General features: G+C 38.9%; 1 protein-coding gene across 2 annotated transcripts; it reads left to right on the top strand.

The window, feature by feature from the left end:
* The first annotated feature begins 402 nt into the window (after positions 1-402).
* On the top strand, positions 403-13980 carry LOC141901605 (peptide methionine sulfoxide reductase-like). Of its 2 annotated transcripts, none has more exons than XM_074788947.1 (5): positions 403-535; positions 5290-5468; positions 11169-11420; positions 11714-11861; positions 13236-13980. In XM_074788947.1, exons 3-5 carry the CDS (start codon positions 11287-11289, stop codon positions 13311-13313), a joined length of 360 nt encoding a protein of 119 aa, XP_074645048.1. In that variant the 5' UTR covers positions 403-535; positions 5290-5468; positions 11169-11286; the 3' UTR covers positions 13314-13980. The 2 variants fall into 2 exon arrangements, with proteins under 2 accessions (XP_074645048.1, XP_074645049.1); XM_074788948.1 differs by lacking the exon at positions 403-535 and adding an exon at positions 2629-2708.
* The last annotated feature ends 939 nt before the right edge of the window (positions 13981-14919 follow it).

The following is a 14919-nucleotide window of genomic DNA, read 5'->3' as shown; positions in this document are numbered from 1 at the left end:
ATTCTCTTTCCAGTTTCATTAACAACATTTGAAGTGTGTTCCTTGTCACTGACAATATTTTGAGTGTTTTCGACTTCGTTACCCCGTACTTGAGGTTGTTTTCCCCAATCGCTATCATTTCTTACTATGAAAAATTGAATCAAGCTGTGACGAGGCGTCCGTCACTTAGATTTCATCTATTACATATTATGTGTATGTCACATAACTAAACTGTTAGGGTTCAGTGGACTCCGCTCTCATTGATGACCACTCGTAGAAAATATAATTTAACTGTCTCTGCCCATTGTTCCGGAGTAGAGGCCAATTCCTCAATTATTTCTCATTATTCAGCTCGCTTGAGCAGGTGGCAGCAGTGTACGGTAGGCATTTCTTATATAAAATTTACACGTGACATTGAGAACATAAATAAACAAACGAAGTTACGTAAATCACCTAACCAGCTGGTTAGATCATCTCGAATAAATAGTTCATGTCAGCGTCTCTGTTCTCGGTGGTTAGCTTCGCCAGGCGATCGTTCATGAGTATTTTCAATCAGGTAGGCCTAATCGTTTTATTTTTTAGTTGACCAGTTCTTTTTAGTCAAACCCCATCTTCACCCACCCACCCACTCCAGTCGACTGGTGACGATCGTCCTGGGCAGTGGTTCACCCCACAGGGGTTTGGCGATGGGCTTGGATTTTATTTCCGGGTTGTTGATAATCTCGCGAGAATGGCGCTAAATATGAACTGCGAATAAATTCAAAATATCACGGAAATACCTTGTGTTTATATTGTTTATTTATCCGCTATAAAGTTCTGATAAACAATTGGTCGTTAAGAATCATTATCAGACGGTCGTCACGCTTTACTATATAAAATCACAAGGGATGAAACGCCAGGCCTCCGCTGTACTTAAATTTTCAGCCAGAAAGTTGGGACAGTCACGTGACATTCTGATGACGTCATCGCATTTAAAACTTCAACACGAAAAGTTAACATATTCACAGACCGATATCAATTGTCAGATTATGATTCATATGAAATAAATAACTTATAAGTAATAAATTATGACGAAATATATAATTCATAGTAAAAAAATGCATTTGAATGTAAGTTATTCTCAAATATTTTTCGTATCATAGTTTCCATCTTATATGCTTCAGGTTCGCGTTCAGTCAAATAAGAAGCGTTAAGTCACGTGACTGTCCCAACTTTCTGGCTGGCACAACTCTGAAGGCGTTTCATCCCTTGTTCTTTTATATAGTAGCGTGACGACCGTCTGATAATGATTCCTAACGACCAATTGTTTATCGAAACTTTATAGCGGATAAATAAACAATATAAACACAAGGTATTTCCGTGATATTTTGAATTTATTCGCAGTTCATATTTAGCGCCATTCTCGCGAGATTATCAACAACCCGGAAATAAAATCCAAGCCCATCGCCAAACCCCTGTGGTTCACCCAGTCCTGAGAATGGCCGGTTCGCGGAGCTCCGTATACTGCCTATACTAAAGAGCTCGCGTGAACCACCCACCCAGTCACGTAGTCGTTATTTTACGTCGAAATTGCGGACTGGCGCTCAGTCGGCACTTTAACCACTCGGTCCTCGGCAACTACTCATCCGATTTCAATAAATAAACTACCTACACTGACCTTATGTTGTTATCTTTTCATTGTTTACACTCCAAAGAATATATTTGAAGTTCAAGTGGCTGGAAATTGCCTTTAGAAATATTTTAGTACCGCTTTTGTTTTACTAAAAAACGGTTCCTCGCGAGACTCACCCGCATGAAAAAAATCAATATCTTAGCAACACAACAATAGATACCGCTTTGCGCGACTCGTGGATATTTGACAAGTCATGAAAAATCATTTCATACACAAAATATGATGACAAAATGACTAAATAAACACAACAGTAAGAACATGAAAGATCAGAGGTTTGCAATGATGGTTTATTTTTTGAAATCGGATGAATGAGAGCTGAGTAGTGATGATATAATTAGAGTTGAATTAAAAAGAATTTAAAATCACCGCGTATATGGCTTCCGCGACTTAGTGTCAGGGGTCGCGTTAGCGATATACCACTGACACTAAGGTTCTCATAGTTAGTTACCTAATCGTTGGTGGTAAGCTTTTTATAATCGGATGGGCATATACCAACGTTAGGGATGACAAGGACCAAAACACGGTTGAAAAAAGTAACACTTCAAAAATATACTTTCTATTCACTTCAGTCCACAATTAATGGCTTAATTCACAAACGAACACAGGTACCTTTCGAAATAATCCAATTTTATGTATGTTTCGAGTGGTTAATCAACATTATTTTGAGAAATTAATTTCTCCACCAATTTCGCCATTGGCCGCCATTTCTCTGTATTGCACATGTGGCATGATAAGACAAGGGGACCTACAAGGATTTATATAAAACTTCCAAGACGAAACGACAATTTTTATTTTTGATGGTTTTCCAACTTATATTTCAAATCTTCGTATTTTCCATAATAAATAATGAAATAATAAATTCTGGTAAAAGAAAAATGTGAATAAGTGTTGATTTCTTAATTTTTTTCAATTTCGTCGCTTCGTTAGTTTGTGCTGTTGTCCTGGCCTCAGTCCACAGGTGCCAGCACCTCCAGTAATTTTCAAAATGGCAGCTGTTGACCCGATGGAAATTTACTCTCAGTTTACGGCCGATTTGCACATGGATTAAGATCGTCAGGTGAGGTGTTATAGGTATCAGACAAACTACGAATCTGTTGTGCGTCGATTACAACAAAAATTAGACGGATATCTTAAGAGACAATGAAATGCCAGGCAAATTACTCGTCAGTAAAATTGGCTGACGAAGATTTCATACAAAAATGACCTTCCCATTCCTGACTGTGGTTTGTGAAAATATCCGATTGTGAAACTAAACCTCAGACAGGTTACTGACTAAGGTTCTCAGTGAAGGCAGTGGCTGTCTCCACAGTGTATCTACGTTGCTCTACGATCCTGTGTAACCATCTGTGGTACATCAGACACTAAGGTTCTTGGTGAAACCCCATCCAGATTTAAAAAGAGCTTCGAAGCTCTTTTTTTGATACGGTAATCGATAATGATGGGGTTCACCGCAATTTGAATACGCCAGCCCACAGGGGCTCGTATCAGAGTTGTAGGTAATGTGAAAACGGTAATCTGTTAATCCAATGTAGGCCTATATAGTATATATAAAATAACATTGGATTAACAGATTTATCGTTTTTACATTACCTACAACTCTGATACGAGCCCCTGTGCGCCAGCCCTAGGATAAAATATCTGTAGCGTGACTCTGGCCTCTCCTCAGCTGACTGGGGTCCTACTAATTACTGAGATGACACAATTTACCGAGATGAACCATGATTAGTCTAGTACCTAGCCGTTCCTGAAACAACTGTACGGAACCGTAACAACGACTGGTATTCAGACTAAACCAAGCAAGATGACATGGAAGTATAGTATTTTTGTTAATTTCTTAACAGTTTTAACACTTGAAATCATGTTATATCAGTAATAAATACCTTCTAGAGTCAAATTCTATATATTTTGCCGATATTTTGTAGAACAAATATTGACTTCGAATACGTCATGTCGGTTAGCACTAAAATTTCATTGAATTTAATTGATCGACGATCTCATCTCGGTAAAGTGAAAAGTTATTTTTCTACAAAACTAACCGACAAAATATGTAAAATATGACTCCAGCAGGTATTCATTACTGTCCATATAATATGATTTCAAGTCACAAGTGTTAAAATCGATAAGGAATAAATAGATATGTTGTATTTCATGTCATCTCGGTTGATCTCGGTAAATTACGTCATCTCGGTAATAAGGAGGACCGGCTGACCGGATTCCTCGTGTCCTAAAAAGTTATGAATCTTCCTTCCTCCAAATGCGTCCACGATAACTCAAACGGCATTCTTAGACATAATAGTAATGCATTTAAGCCTCGCATTAACGTCCAATTATTATTTACACAGCTGTCTCTGAACACGTTCACTATTTACAATTCTGTGTTGTCCGGGGCGAACATGGCGTCCGGGGACGCCATGTCCGCCGGGGGAAACGTGGCGTCCAGGACGACGCCGACCCTGGATAAACTCGGGGACAATGTCCGGGTAGCAATTAACTTAGTTACATGATCTAACGCAATGCGTGTATACGCGGCCCGGGTGTCCAGAGGTGGACACGTTGACAGGATGGTTCTTACATTGTGAAAACTGGTAGTAGACTGAGTAAACTGAATGATGAACGTTCTAGTGTTCTGGCGGCCCTTGAAGTCGCACTGACAGTCCAAGTCAACAGTTTGTTGTTGAATCTCGCGCGCTGCTCGCCTTTTATAGAGCGATTGTCCCGGGCAACCGCGCGGTGGCTACAAAAGGTCGCGGCAGACACAAGAACGAACAAACAATAATTACTATATGTATCATCAAAAAGGTAAATAAATATTTACATAAGGGAAAAAATGTTCTAAGGAGAAATAGTTAAAAGGGTTCGAACCCCCGCACTCAGAAAGGTATACATACTGGAATGACCTGCCCGAGTTCGCAACTGCAGCTGAGAACCTTGAATGCTTCTAGGCTCTCCTCCACGCCCCTCAATTTTGCGGGGTCTTTAAAAAAAGTCTTCAAAATCCAAAAAAAGATGTTTTTAGCATGCGCACCGAAACATGGCAGTTTCATCAACGAGCTGATGTTGGCCAGTAACTGATTGAAGTTGAAGTATTTACCAACTTATTTCCACACTGATTTTGTTGGCAGTATGTATCTATCGGTTGCAGGCACTTGGCAACAGTAGTAATGTATATCACTAATGTTCCGTCCGGTATATGCTTTTGAAGGCACACTGTAATGACTGTAAATGAGCATTCATCAGCAAGAGCCTCAGCACGTAAATACAGTTCTGGCAATTCAGTGGCTCGACCTGTATTGCTTAAGATGCTGATTATCGATGGATGTGGATGTGCAGCATGGAATTGTTAATAAATTGCCTTAGGGGTTAAGTGAAATCTTAAAAAATCTGGTAGAAATCTGTTTTGTAGTTTAGCAGTTTTAAGCTTTTATTGATTTTGGTTATGCTTGGAAAGGGACAAGTTACATCATAGCTTCATCTCGAAAATCAGGGATGAAAATTAACCTCATGTATACTTTGGTCCTAGACGTCTTTAGGGAATAACAGCTAGACTAAAGAAGTGTACAACATATTCTTATCAAGCTATTGCTTGAATGACAAAAAATGCCAGCAATTTACCCAAAGTTCATTATTCTTGATTTCAGGTTCAGATCACACCATCAACTATGCGTCTGTATGAACCAAATGTGGAAACAGTTAAAGCTACATTTGCTCTATCCTGATTTTGGTTCCCGGAGGCACAGTTTGGCTGTGCCTCCGGAGTCATCCGAACTAGGGTAGGGTACACAGGCGGAACAACCAAGTTCCCCACCTACCACAATTTGTAAGTAAGACTAGCATTCACCACTTAGTAAATTTTGTAGGCTTATTTTCCAAAACAATTTAAAAGATCGGCGCAGGATCAAATAAGTGTAGAATAGTATGCAGATTACTATTCAAACTATTCTACAATGGGTTTCTATGTAAATTATATGTACGATCTTAAAGAGTCACTATTCTATCACTATCCAAAACTTTTTTCTACTATTCTACTATTCTAAAGGATTGTCAGAATAGTGGACTTGAAAATACTAACTATTTTAGTATTCTATGTTTATGTCAACGGTCTGGCCAATCGATAGTCATTCGTATGCTTAACTCAATGACTACGTTAAGCCGCTGTCAGCGGCTCGCCGGTATTTATCGTTGCATACGGAAAGCCACTGAGAGCGGCTTTCGTGACGTCACAAGCGTAAACACTGCCTATATTCAAACTACACGTGATTTTAACCAATCAGAATGCAAGGAAACAATATTATCATAAATTCTGTGAGGGAATTCCATGGAATCCCGTACGCAACGCGTCATAGACACTATTGATCATGGGAAGTACCAGAGGGGAATCCCTTGTTAACCAAAATGGCAGAAATTCTGTATGCTGCGCGCGATTTTAGATATGGGTATTCCGGAGTGAATGAGTTAATACACTACGCTCAAAGCTATTTTTAGCGCACTCAAACGCAATTTCAGTAGCCTGTAATTTCACTACTGATGGGTGAATTGAACGGATTAAGCGAAAATGTATTTCGTAATAAGTTTTTCTTTATGGTGCGCAAAGTTGAAAGCAGTGGGGTTCATAATTTCTGAGGAATTGACCAAAAAGTACAAAAAATTCGATTTATTTGAGCACGTTTTTTTATGCAGCATCTTTAACTGTCCAAAATTACACATGTGAAAATTCAATGCTATTTGCATCGGAAGAATTTTGTCTCGTCAAGATCTGACGCTTTGTTCGGTAGTTATGGGCTTTCAAAGACGAAACCCCCCAAAATCTCGGCTATGTAAAATTTGTGTTGACCTGGTTTGAACTCCATCATGACGTCATAGCATTCGTTGAATATGTTAATGAGGTGGATCAGCAGAAGCGCTATTTTGCTAAACGAAATGGCGGCACAATTGAAGATGATCGTATTCATCATTTCTAGCGTGAATACTGATACTCAAGGCGTATGATATAATGATTTATTGTGTGTGATGTGTTCAATGATTCATCTAGTTTTGAAATCCTGTGCATAAGGTAAAGTTGCATCAAGATATCCGACGAAATTCTGGTTTCAAATTGAGGAAATTTACTTCTGTGTTTGCCATATGGCTGATTCACTGATGATACCAATAAAGATCAGCTGATAGCATCAAATTTTTTAAGATGAGTCTGATATTTACACGACTGGAATAATTGTTTTATCACCATTAATTGAAGTCATTTTTATTGCCGTTTGCATTAACGATCCTGATTATTTCTATTAGTTTGTTAATCGCGGCACAGTCAGATGAGCTTTGTTGAAAAGAGTTGTGTACTGTCGCGTATGCAATAATGGCTTATACTGTTCACTGCGTGTATGTATCAGTTATTTGTAGATAACGCACGTCAAGGCGCAAGTCGCGCGTAACAACGATTTGTGAGTGAAGATGTAAGCTTGCCTGCCTACTTGAAGCAATCCTATCATGAAATTATTAAATACCATGTCAATTGATAAACTTTATTTCATCAGTAAACGGCACTACTGGCCGCTAATTGGCATAAACTTGGGAAATCTGTCCTAATCACAGGGACCAGGGATACAAGGGTTGGTCATTGATACTGGTTTTATTCATTCACTATCAATTGTGACAAGTCTCTGTGGTCCTAATTGGGCCGCATGATAGTGAAAAACCTCCAATGAAACCCAGGTTTTCACTGCCGGGTCACTCATAGTTTTAGTTATTATATATGTCATTGTATGAATGTATTAAAATTATGAACATTAATTTGTTGAGACAAAAATTCCCATAGGCCTTATCAATTTTTCGAAGATTTCATTCTCGTTAAAAAGTCAGTTATCACTGACCAAAATTAAGTCCTTTCTGGTAGGCCTATATTTTTAGGGTTTCTGCTGCCTCGGTAGAAACCCTATTGCATTCAGGCTGACCTCGCGACGCGACACGATTGTCGCGTTGCGTCACAAGTGGGGGGCGTAAGTCGGTTGCGATGTGATTTCCAGCGACTGTCTGCGACTAGTTGCTCCCATTCGCAAAAGCGCGTAGGTCGGTTGCAACGGTCGCGTCGCAGAAAGTAGAACATGTGCGACTCATGCGACTAGCGTCGCTGCCAGTCACAACCCATCGCTGGCAGTCGCATGGTAGTGTAGGTCGTTGAGTCGTTGCGTTGGCAGTCGCAGTGAGTCGCAAGGCCGACCTATGCCCGGCTTTGAACTCTGATAATAATATAACAGTCTCTTTATCTCAGATTCTTAAATGTACTGTGCTTCCTATTTTAAACACCGGTGGAAATAGCAATCATCAATCATGGCGCGCATACTGGCGTGAATCTGAAAGATTGTGACGTTATTTCATAAATGAATAAAGAAGGAAGGCTCTGAGAATATCCAAATCACAGGACCGGACCAAATTTCGGCCAGTCTAAATTTGGTCCGGACCAAGCGTTCACACGGGCAAAAATACCGTTCTAAATAAGACCGGTCTAGTTTAGACCGGTCTAATTCTGAGAGGAGTTACATTTGGCTGGAAAGTGGAAAATATATAATAATGATAATAATAATCAACAGAATGACAAGAGGGTTTCTGCGAAAGCAGCAGAAACCCTAAAAAACCTGTATGTGTGTTTTCTTGTGTTCTCGTGGTCTCCGGTCAGCTGAGTCCGTGGTATCTAGGCCTATATGAATAAGACAATGAAAAAATATAGTGCCTAAATTAGGTGGAAACTATCCTGAAATTTCATTGATTCAAAAGGAACTGTTCTTGGATAATGGAGGATTATGCAGAGACTACAACCAAAATGTATAAAATAACGAATTATATCCCTGAAATCATTAGAATCGGTCAAATTAATTGATCCAGAGGATTCCCGTAATATTTCCGTACCGACCTGAACCAATTCATCACTATCAAAGAGTAGATCGTAAAAATCGTCATCATTTATACTTTCGTATTTATTCTATAGATATTTCAATTTTCAATTTATTTTCGTTGAAAATTGAAATATCTATAGAATAAATACGAAACACTTCCCTGATTACAATAACACCGTTGCCATTTTTAACAGAGCGGAAACAACTGAATTATGACGGAGCTTCCCGATCTCGCTGGTTATCGCTCAGGGCGGTTCGTAACAAAGTGCTTGCCGACAAACCGCTATCGGCATTAGGGCAATTACAACACACATTCGACAAGAGCAGTATAATAGCATCCGTATTCCATCTCATCACACTTCCCTGTTATAACCATCTTAAAAGCAACTGGCCCCTGGTTGCTTTGCAATGTAACCTTGAACAGTGTCACCAAATTCCTGCTCATTGCTGACATAAATGTAATTGCCGTGCCTAGCTCCTTTAATGATGTAGTCACTCGGCATGAGAATGGGCCAGTGAGATCTCCAATTCTTAGTTACTGTTTATTCTCCAGCTTGCCCACGAGACGCAAAAATGTACCTCCATGCTGGAATATCAATCACCTGCGTTCGGTTCCCAGAACTTAAAATGTTTCTATTGACATTGTTGGCTGTGACCACTTAACTGATGCCCGAAAGCCTTCATGCCAGTGACAAACTGGGCGGGCATGCTTTCGACCATCATGTACAATGGCTCTCTTCAGTATTTATGGTCGAAGACCTACAGGCATCGTAGCTAGTAGAAAGCCTGCCACTCACCAAACAAAACCCGTAGTATCTTCTACTGCCATGGATATAGTTACATAACGCTTCATTTTAAAGAACTCATAATCTGATAGAAAAATGCTCGTGATACGTCATTTACCTGTATCTATGATTAGTAGCTATGAGCAGCCTGTAATATATGTTCCCATAATCCTGATGAAATATGGAAAGTTTTAGGGTGCATGAAGGGCTTACCTGTCAGTGAATTTTTATATCGGTTTTACTCAGCAATGAAGTGTTATCCCCATCACAATCCTCACAGATGCTCGTGCATTGATATAGTAGGCTACTGACTCCGATTGACCTTGGATTAATCAGACTGAATTTACTCCAAGGATTGACAGACGAAAAAATATCATGTTTAGCGTGCGTACAGTAGACTTAATTAATGATGGATCAAGTTTATTGCGCTGTCAATTATTTCTTGTCATTTCTTGGAAACAATTGACAGGATTCCTTGATTGAAAGCTTATATAATATATCAACGGCACAGCACCAAGCTAATATCAATATGTCAAGCATGTTAGACGTAATCATGGGAAACCCACGCTCTGATTGCCTGCTTTTTTGGGGACATCAGCAGTTTTGAAATTATTAGGGGAAACTCGCACTTAAATTGGTTGTTATTAGGCGAAGTGTTGTAGTGATTGGAGCCATTAGTATTATTCGCACCATCAACTGTTCAGTTCCACCAGTTAAGTCGCTTATGATAAATGCTTTCTAGGAGCGTATCTTCCAGCGAATAAGCTCAGTGCAGTTCTTTAGTCTGAAATATATGGATTGCATAATAAAGCTTCGCCCAATTAGTTTTTTGATGTAAGAGCATCACCACTGATGTGTGAGAGGTAGGACTGTTGAGTGGTCATCTCAGACATACCAGGACAGATGTAGAAACAGTGAACTCATCACAAACTGCAATAACACCTGTCCAAGCAGTCATTGAAGATTACTCAACAACAGGCAGTGTCAGACAAATATTAATCTAGACCCTTGCTTGAGGGATTACAGAAACATCTGGATCCAGTTCCACAGTTATGAGGTAAATCTATAGTTAAAACATTGAAAATGAACTGATTTTAACTCAGAGTTTACTCTAACTCACAACTGTGGAACCAGGCCCTGGTGTCTTTCTTGGTGGTGAGGTTCCAGTACCAAGATCCCCTATGAATTGGCCCTGCTTTACATGACATATGAAGTTTGAAGAGTTGGCTAAAAAAACAGTTGCCTTGTTAACATTTGAACCTCTGTTGTATCTCCAAGGTATGCGGTAGAAACAACTTTTTTGTGTTGTCCGACTGGGATTATGCAAGCCTTGGCCAGAAGTAAATCAGAAGAGTTGGTTGGGAATCTGTGTGCTCCAATTGTATGCCAGACAGACCACCCTTTTGTTGTTATGTAAGAGGTCACTGGTTCAATTGGTTTCAGATGGTCCATTTCACTGGCACTACTCCCCATTCAGACTGATGGTCATACCAGCACTGGTGTCAATAAGTACAGAAATGCTCCCTACACTATCAACACTAGCAGACCAAAAAAGCTCAGCGTCTTAAATATCTACATTCTGCGCACATTCAACTAATGAAGCGGACTCTAAGTAGCTGGTAGTTAGCAAGCCTACTTAGGATTCTCGGGTGCATTCTGAAAAGGACCTTTGATTATCAGGCGGTGTAATTCTGTCAACCCTTGTCTTACCTTGACCCTTAAGATTTTCTGAATTGTTTTGTAGATTTAAACTTAGACCCGTGTTACCAGCTCCATGGCCTTATGAATAGCGGTGCTTTACATAGGTTTCTATAGTAAATATATCAAATGCAATATATTTTTATGTTACAGGGGTGATCATACCGAAACTGTTGATATTGACTTCGATCCGAAAGTTACAAGTTATAAAAATTTGCTCCACCTATTTTGGAAGAGCCACGACTCGACAACTTGTCACAAACGTCAGTATATGTCGGCAATATTTTACCATTCAGACGAGCAAAGGCTCGCTGCTGAAAAAACTAAACTCGAACACGAGGAGAAAATAAAACGAAAGACCGTCACTAAGATTCTACCGGCGGAAACATTTTATGATGCCGAAGAGTAAGTGTTAATTGTTTACTTAGGCTAGGTTTCTTCCTTGTGGATGCAATTACAACCATGGAAATTGTGGATACAAACTTATAGGTCTCCTTGATATAGTCCAATATATAGATATAGACCGATATAGTCCACACGTTTTAGGTGGCCAAACTCGATTTTCCTCACATCTGAAAGCGAGACAGTCCACTATTGTATCTGAACTTTGTTTATCCATGAGAACGCTCAAGCGGTAACGGTGGTTGGCTGGGTAACCCCTGAGTGACTGGAGTGACTGGTAATATGTCTTTTTTCAGCTATCACCAGAAGTACTTGTTACAAGTATATAATGGATCTTTGTTAGTGAGTTTGAATATAGACGAAGATGAACTGATCACGTCACATGTTGCTGCGCGGTTGAATGGATATGCTGCCCGTTATGCTCCACTGGAACTTTTTGAAAAGGTTTGTAAAAATCTCAGTACAGGTTGCAGCTCGCCACTAGATGGTATGACTTAACATTAGGTTGAATTAAGGTTCCTCACTGGTACTATGGCAATCAAGGATTTCACCAGGTTGGCTAGGTGTTTGTTCTGTTACTGTGCTTAAATCACTTTTTTATATTTCCTTCAATCAAATTTGTATGAACTTTTCATTGGTAAATCAATAGTCGATGCCAAACGCTGAGCTTAAAAAACCAGTTGTAGTTCACTACAGTACTAATAATACACTTGGTAATATGAGTATGTATAACTTACTGCACAACTGGCGCATGTTACCTGTCGAAGACAAAAGACTAACACACTCAACGCTTAAACACCAAATGGTTTAATGACCGGCAGAGCGGTAGTGAGAACGATAACGAGTTAACTACAAAAAGTAGAACAACAGCTAAATGTACATTCAGGAAATTCAGAGAAATTATGGAAATAGGCAAAATTTGAAGTAATATATTGCATACAACTTACAGCTCTTTATCTGGCTAGATTCTCATGGTAAACCGGCTAAACTCAAATGGCAAATGCCCAGTGAGCTTAATGTACGGAGATTATGTAGGGAGATAGCTACACTAGACATTACCCATGCTCAGAAACAGTCACAAACCGGAAACCTGAAATTTAGGAGTTCTTTGACCATATGGACCTTATGGTCCTCTCGTTGAGGAAAGAATCAACCGGTTGTTAATATCTAGATATTGGATAATTGTCAGCACTGTCATAGGTTACATCTCACATGGATTACCAAGTGTTTTTGTTCTCGCCATCAGGAAGAGTTCAATATAAAAACGTATAAAATATTTCAATTTATATGTACCTATGCATTTCAGCAGGGTGTTGAATGGTGGAATTTCTCAGTGAAGTGTATTTCCATGTATATTGGGATCTGTGTATATTTTGTTACCACATTCAAATTCGAAGTTGTAACAACTATTCTATGATTGTGGCAGTTTTCAAGGTCATTGGAGGGTATTGAAGCGTGGATTATTTGTTTTAATCTGAGTTCTATGTTTTTATACACAAATCTATGTAAAACATGATTAATCTAGATTTCTTGTAATTTGCATTGATTCACTGATCATGTAGCGAGCCCGTAGGAATGCTCAATTGCCTCAGTAGTGTTGCTAGTCCATTACTTAGCTTTCTAATTTCGGTAACTTGTTTTCAGTCACTGGGCTTGCGCACTCAGTACAGAGTTATAGCCTTCAGGCTCAGGATGAGCCCTTCATAGTTCATCAATTTTATTTTGTGATATTCAGTTCGTAATAACATAAAGAAAGATAAATCAATCCTTTATTCAAATTTGTAAGCGCTTTAATTGCGATATATCTTTCATTTGTAGGAATGGAAACAGCTGGGTTTGAATGATGATCAAGTGAACTATGTCAGAAATCAAATCAAAAAAGGATTACGCTCTTAATAATTCTTAACAACTGAAAACACCAATCTCAAGTCGAATGAAATGCTTAAATTACCGTTTGCCAATATTATGGACTGTGAAAGTAATATTCTGTGAGATTCTTTAATTAGTGTGCAGTCACCTTTTTATTACCTTATTCAAATCCTTTTTCAACCGCGTTTAGTTTACAGTAAACATTACTGGAATCTCAAGGTGGTTGCGTGAATGTATGGTTAAGATGAAGATATCGGTCCAGATATATAGTGGCTTTAAGCCACTCTTAAAGTGGCCAATCATAGTGGTGTCCAAATTGATAGTAAATAATGGAAAGATGCTCCCCACAACTGGACAACGTATGTGCAGCAGATAATTTTATTTCTCTATTAAAAATAGCACCATTGAAATTAATACTACCTCTGATCGTCATGGCTTACAAAAGAGGTGTGATGAAAAACAAGGTATAATTTTTTTGGTCATGTGTTAGAAAGTGTATGATATGAATAAATTGGGTCGTTTTCTTAGATTCTAAACTTCGGCTGATGACTCCTCGCAGTGAAATGCTAAATAAGACATACTTCGAGGATGAAATAAAATACGAAAAGGAATCTTTGACAGCGACATCATAAAATATCTGCATGCAAGCTCTTTTTATAATTCCTTGTTGACAAATAAATTTTTAAATGATACATGTATAAAGTGTTGTGTGGTTTTGTTCTGTCATAGCAAAGCTTGGACTAACTATTTTCTATTGCAATAAAAGGAAATAGTTCATTTTGATGCATGATAGGAGGTCCTAACCCGGACAAACTGGGCCGGCAAAATTGGTCCGTGGTAAATGAAGTCCATTCGGAATAGGAAAATACATATTAGCAAGTCAGATAAATGATTCAATTTTTTAGCGTGTTAGTCAAAATTGGGAGTTGGCTATGTCCGAATAAGGCAAGGGTTACTGTATCATGCAATAAAACATAAACATGTTTTATTACAGCAATTTCTCGATTTTGCAGGATATCAGTTATTTTATTTCACAAGGTTACCGGTAGTAAAGAAAATTGCAACGTGTGATTTATTATAATTTGCCTGGATCAGCCACTTAAACCCATCCCCATTCCCAGTTCTGACTGCCCACTTTCCCTGTTCCGACTGCCCCACTTTTTGATTTCAGAATTCATTGGCGTGACGAGATCCAAGATCTAATTGTTTCAATAGTGTCATTTATGTTGGTATAAACAGTAGACTAGTCTGTTAGCTACTTGAACACTATTCATGCGAGTTCCAGGTATGTAATAACCTGAATCCGGGAGCAGTCCACTATTGAAAAGCTTAGACGATCAGTTCATGATGACGTTCATATTTTCCCCCATTCTAGGCATTTCAGTATCATACATTGCTGTATGAGTTCAACCGGGAGTAAGGCAAAACAATAATGATACCTTGTTTCTACGCAGCGCCTGGGTTATTTTCATGGACTTTCGCTTTAGCGAAGTCCATTTTTGCCTTATAGAAGGTCAGTAAAATTGGTAAAGAGGGGAGTGAATCTTGGAAATTGTTCAATTTAAGAAAATAAATTGTCGAACAAACTTCGTACATAGTGTATAGAAATCGTCACACGATGAACATGTCTATT

This window comes from Tubulanus polymorphus, chromosome 3 (genome assembly GCF_964204645.1).
Source record: "Tubulanus polymorphus chromosome 3, tnTubPoly1.2, whole genome shotgun sequence".
NCBI classification, from domain to species: Eukaryota; Metazoa; Nemertea; class Palaeonemertea; order Tubulaniformes; family Tubulanidae; genus Tubulanus; species Tubulanus polymorphus.
Note: the sequence above shows the minus strand (reverse complement) of the source record. Positions and strands in the feature narration are given on the sequence as shown.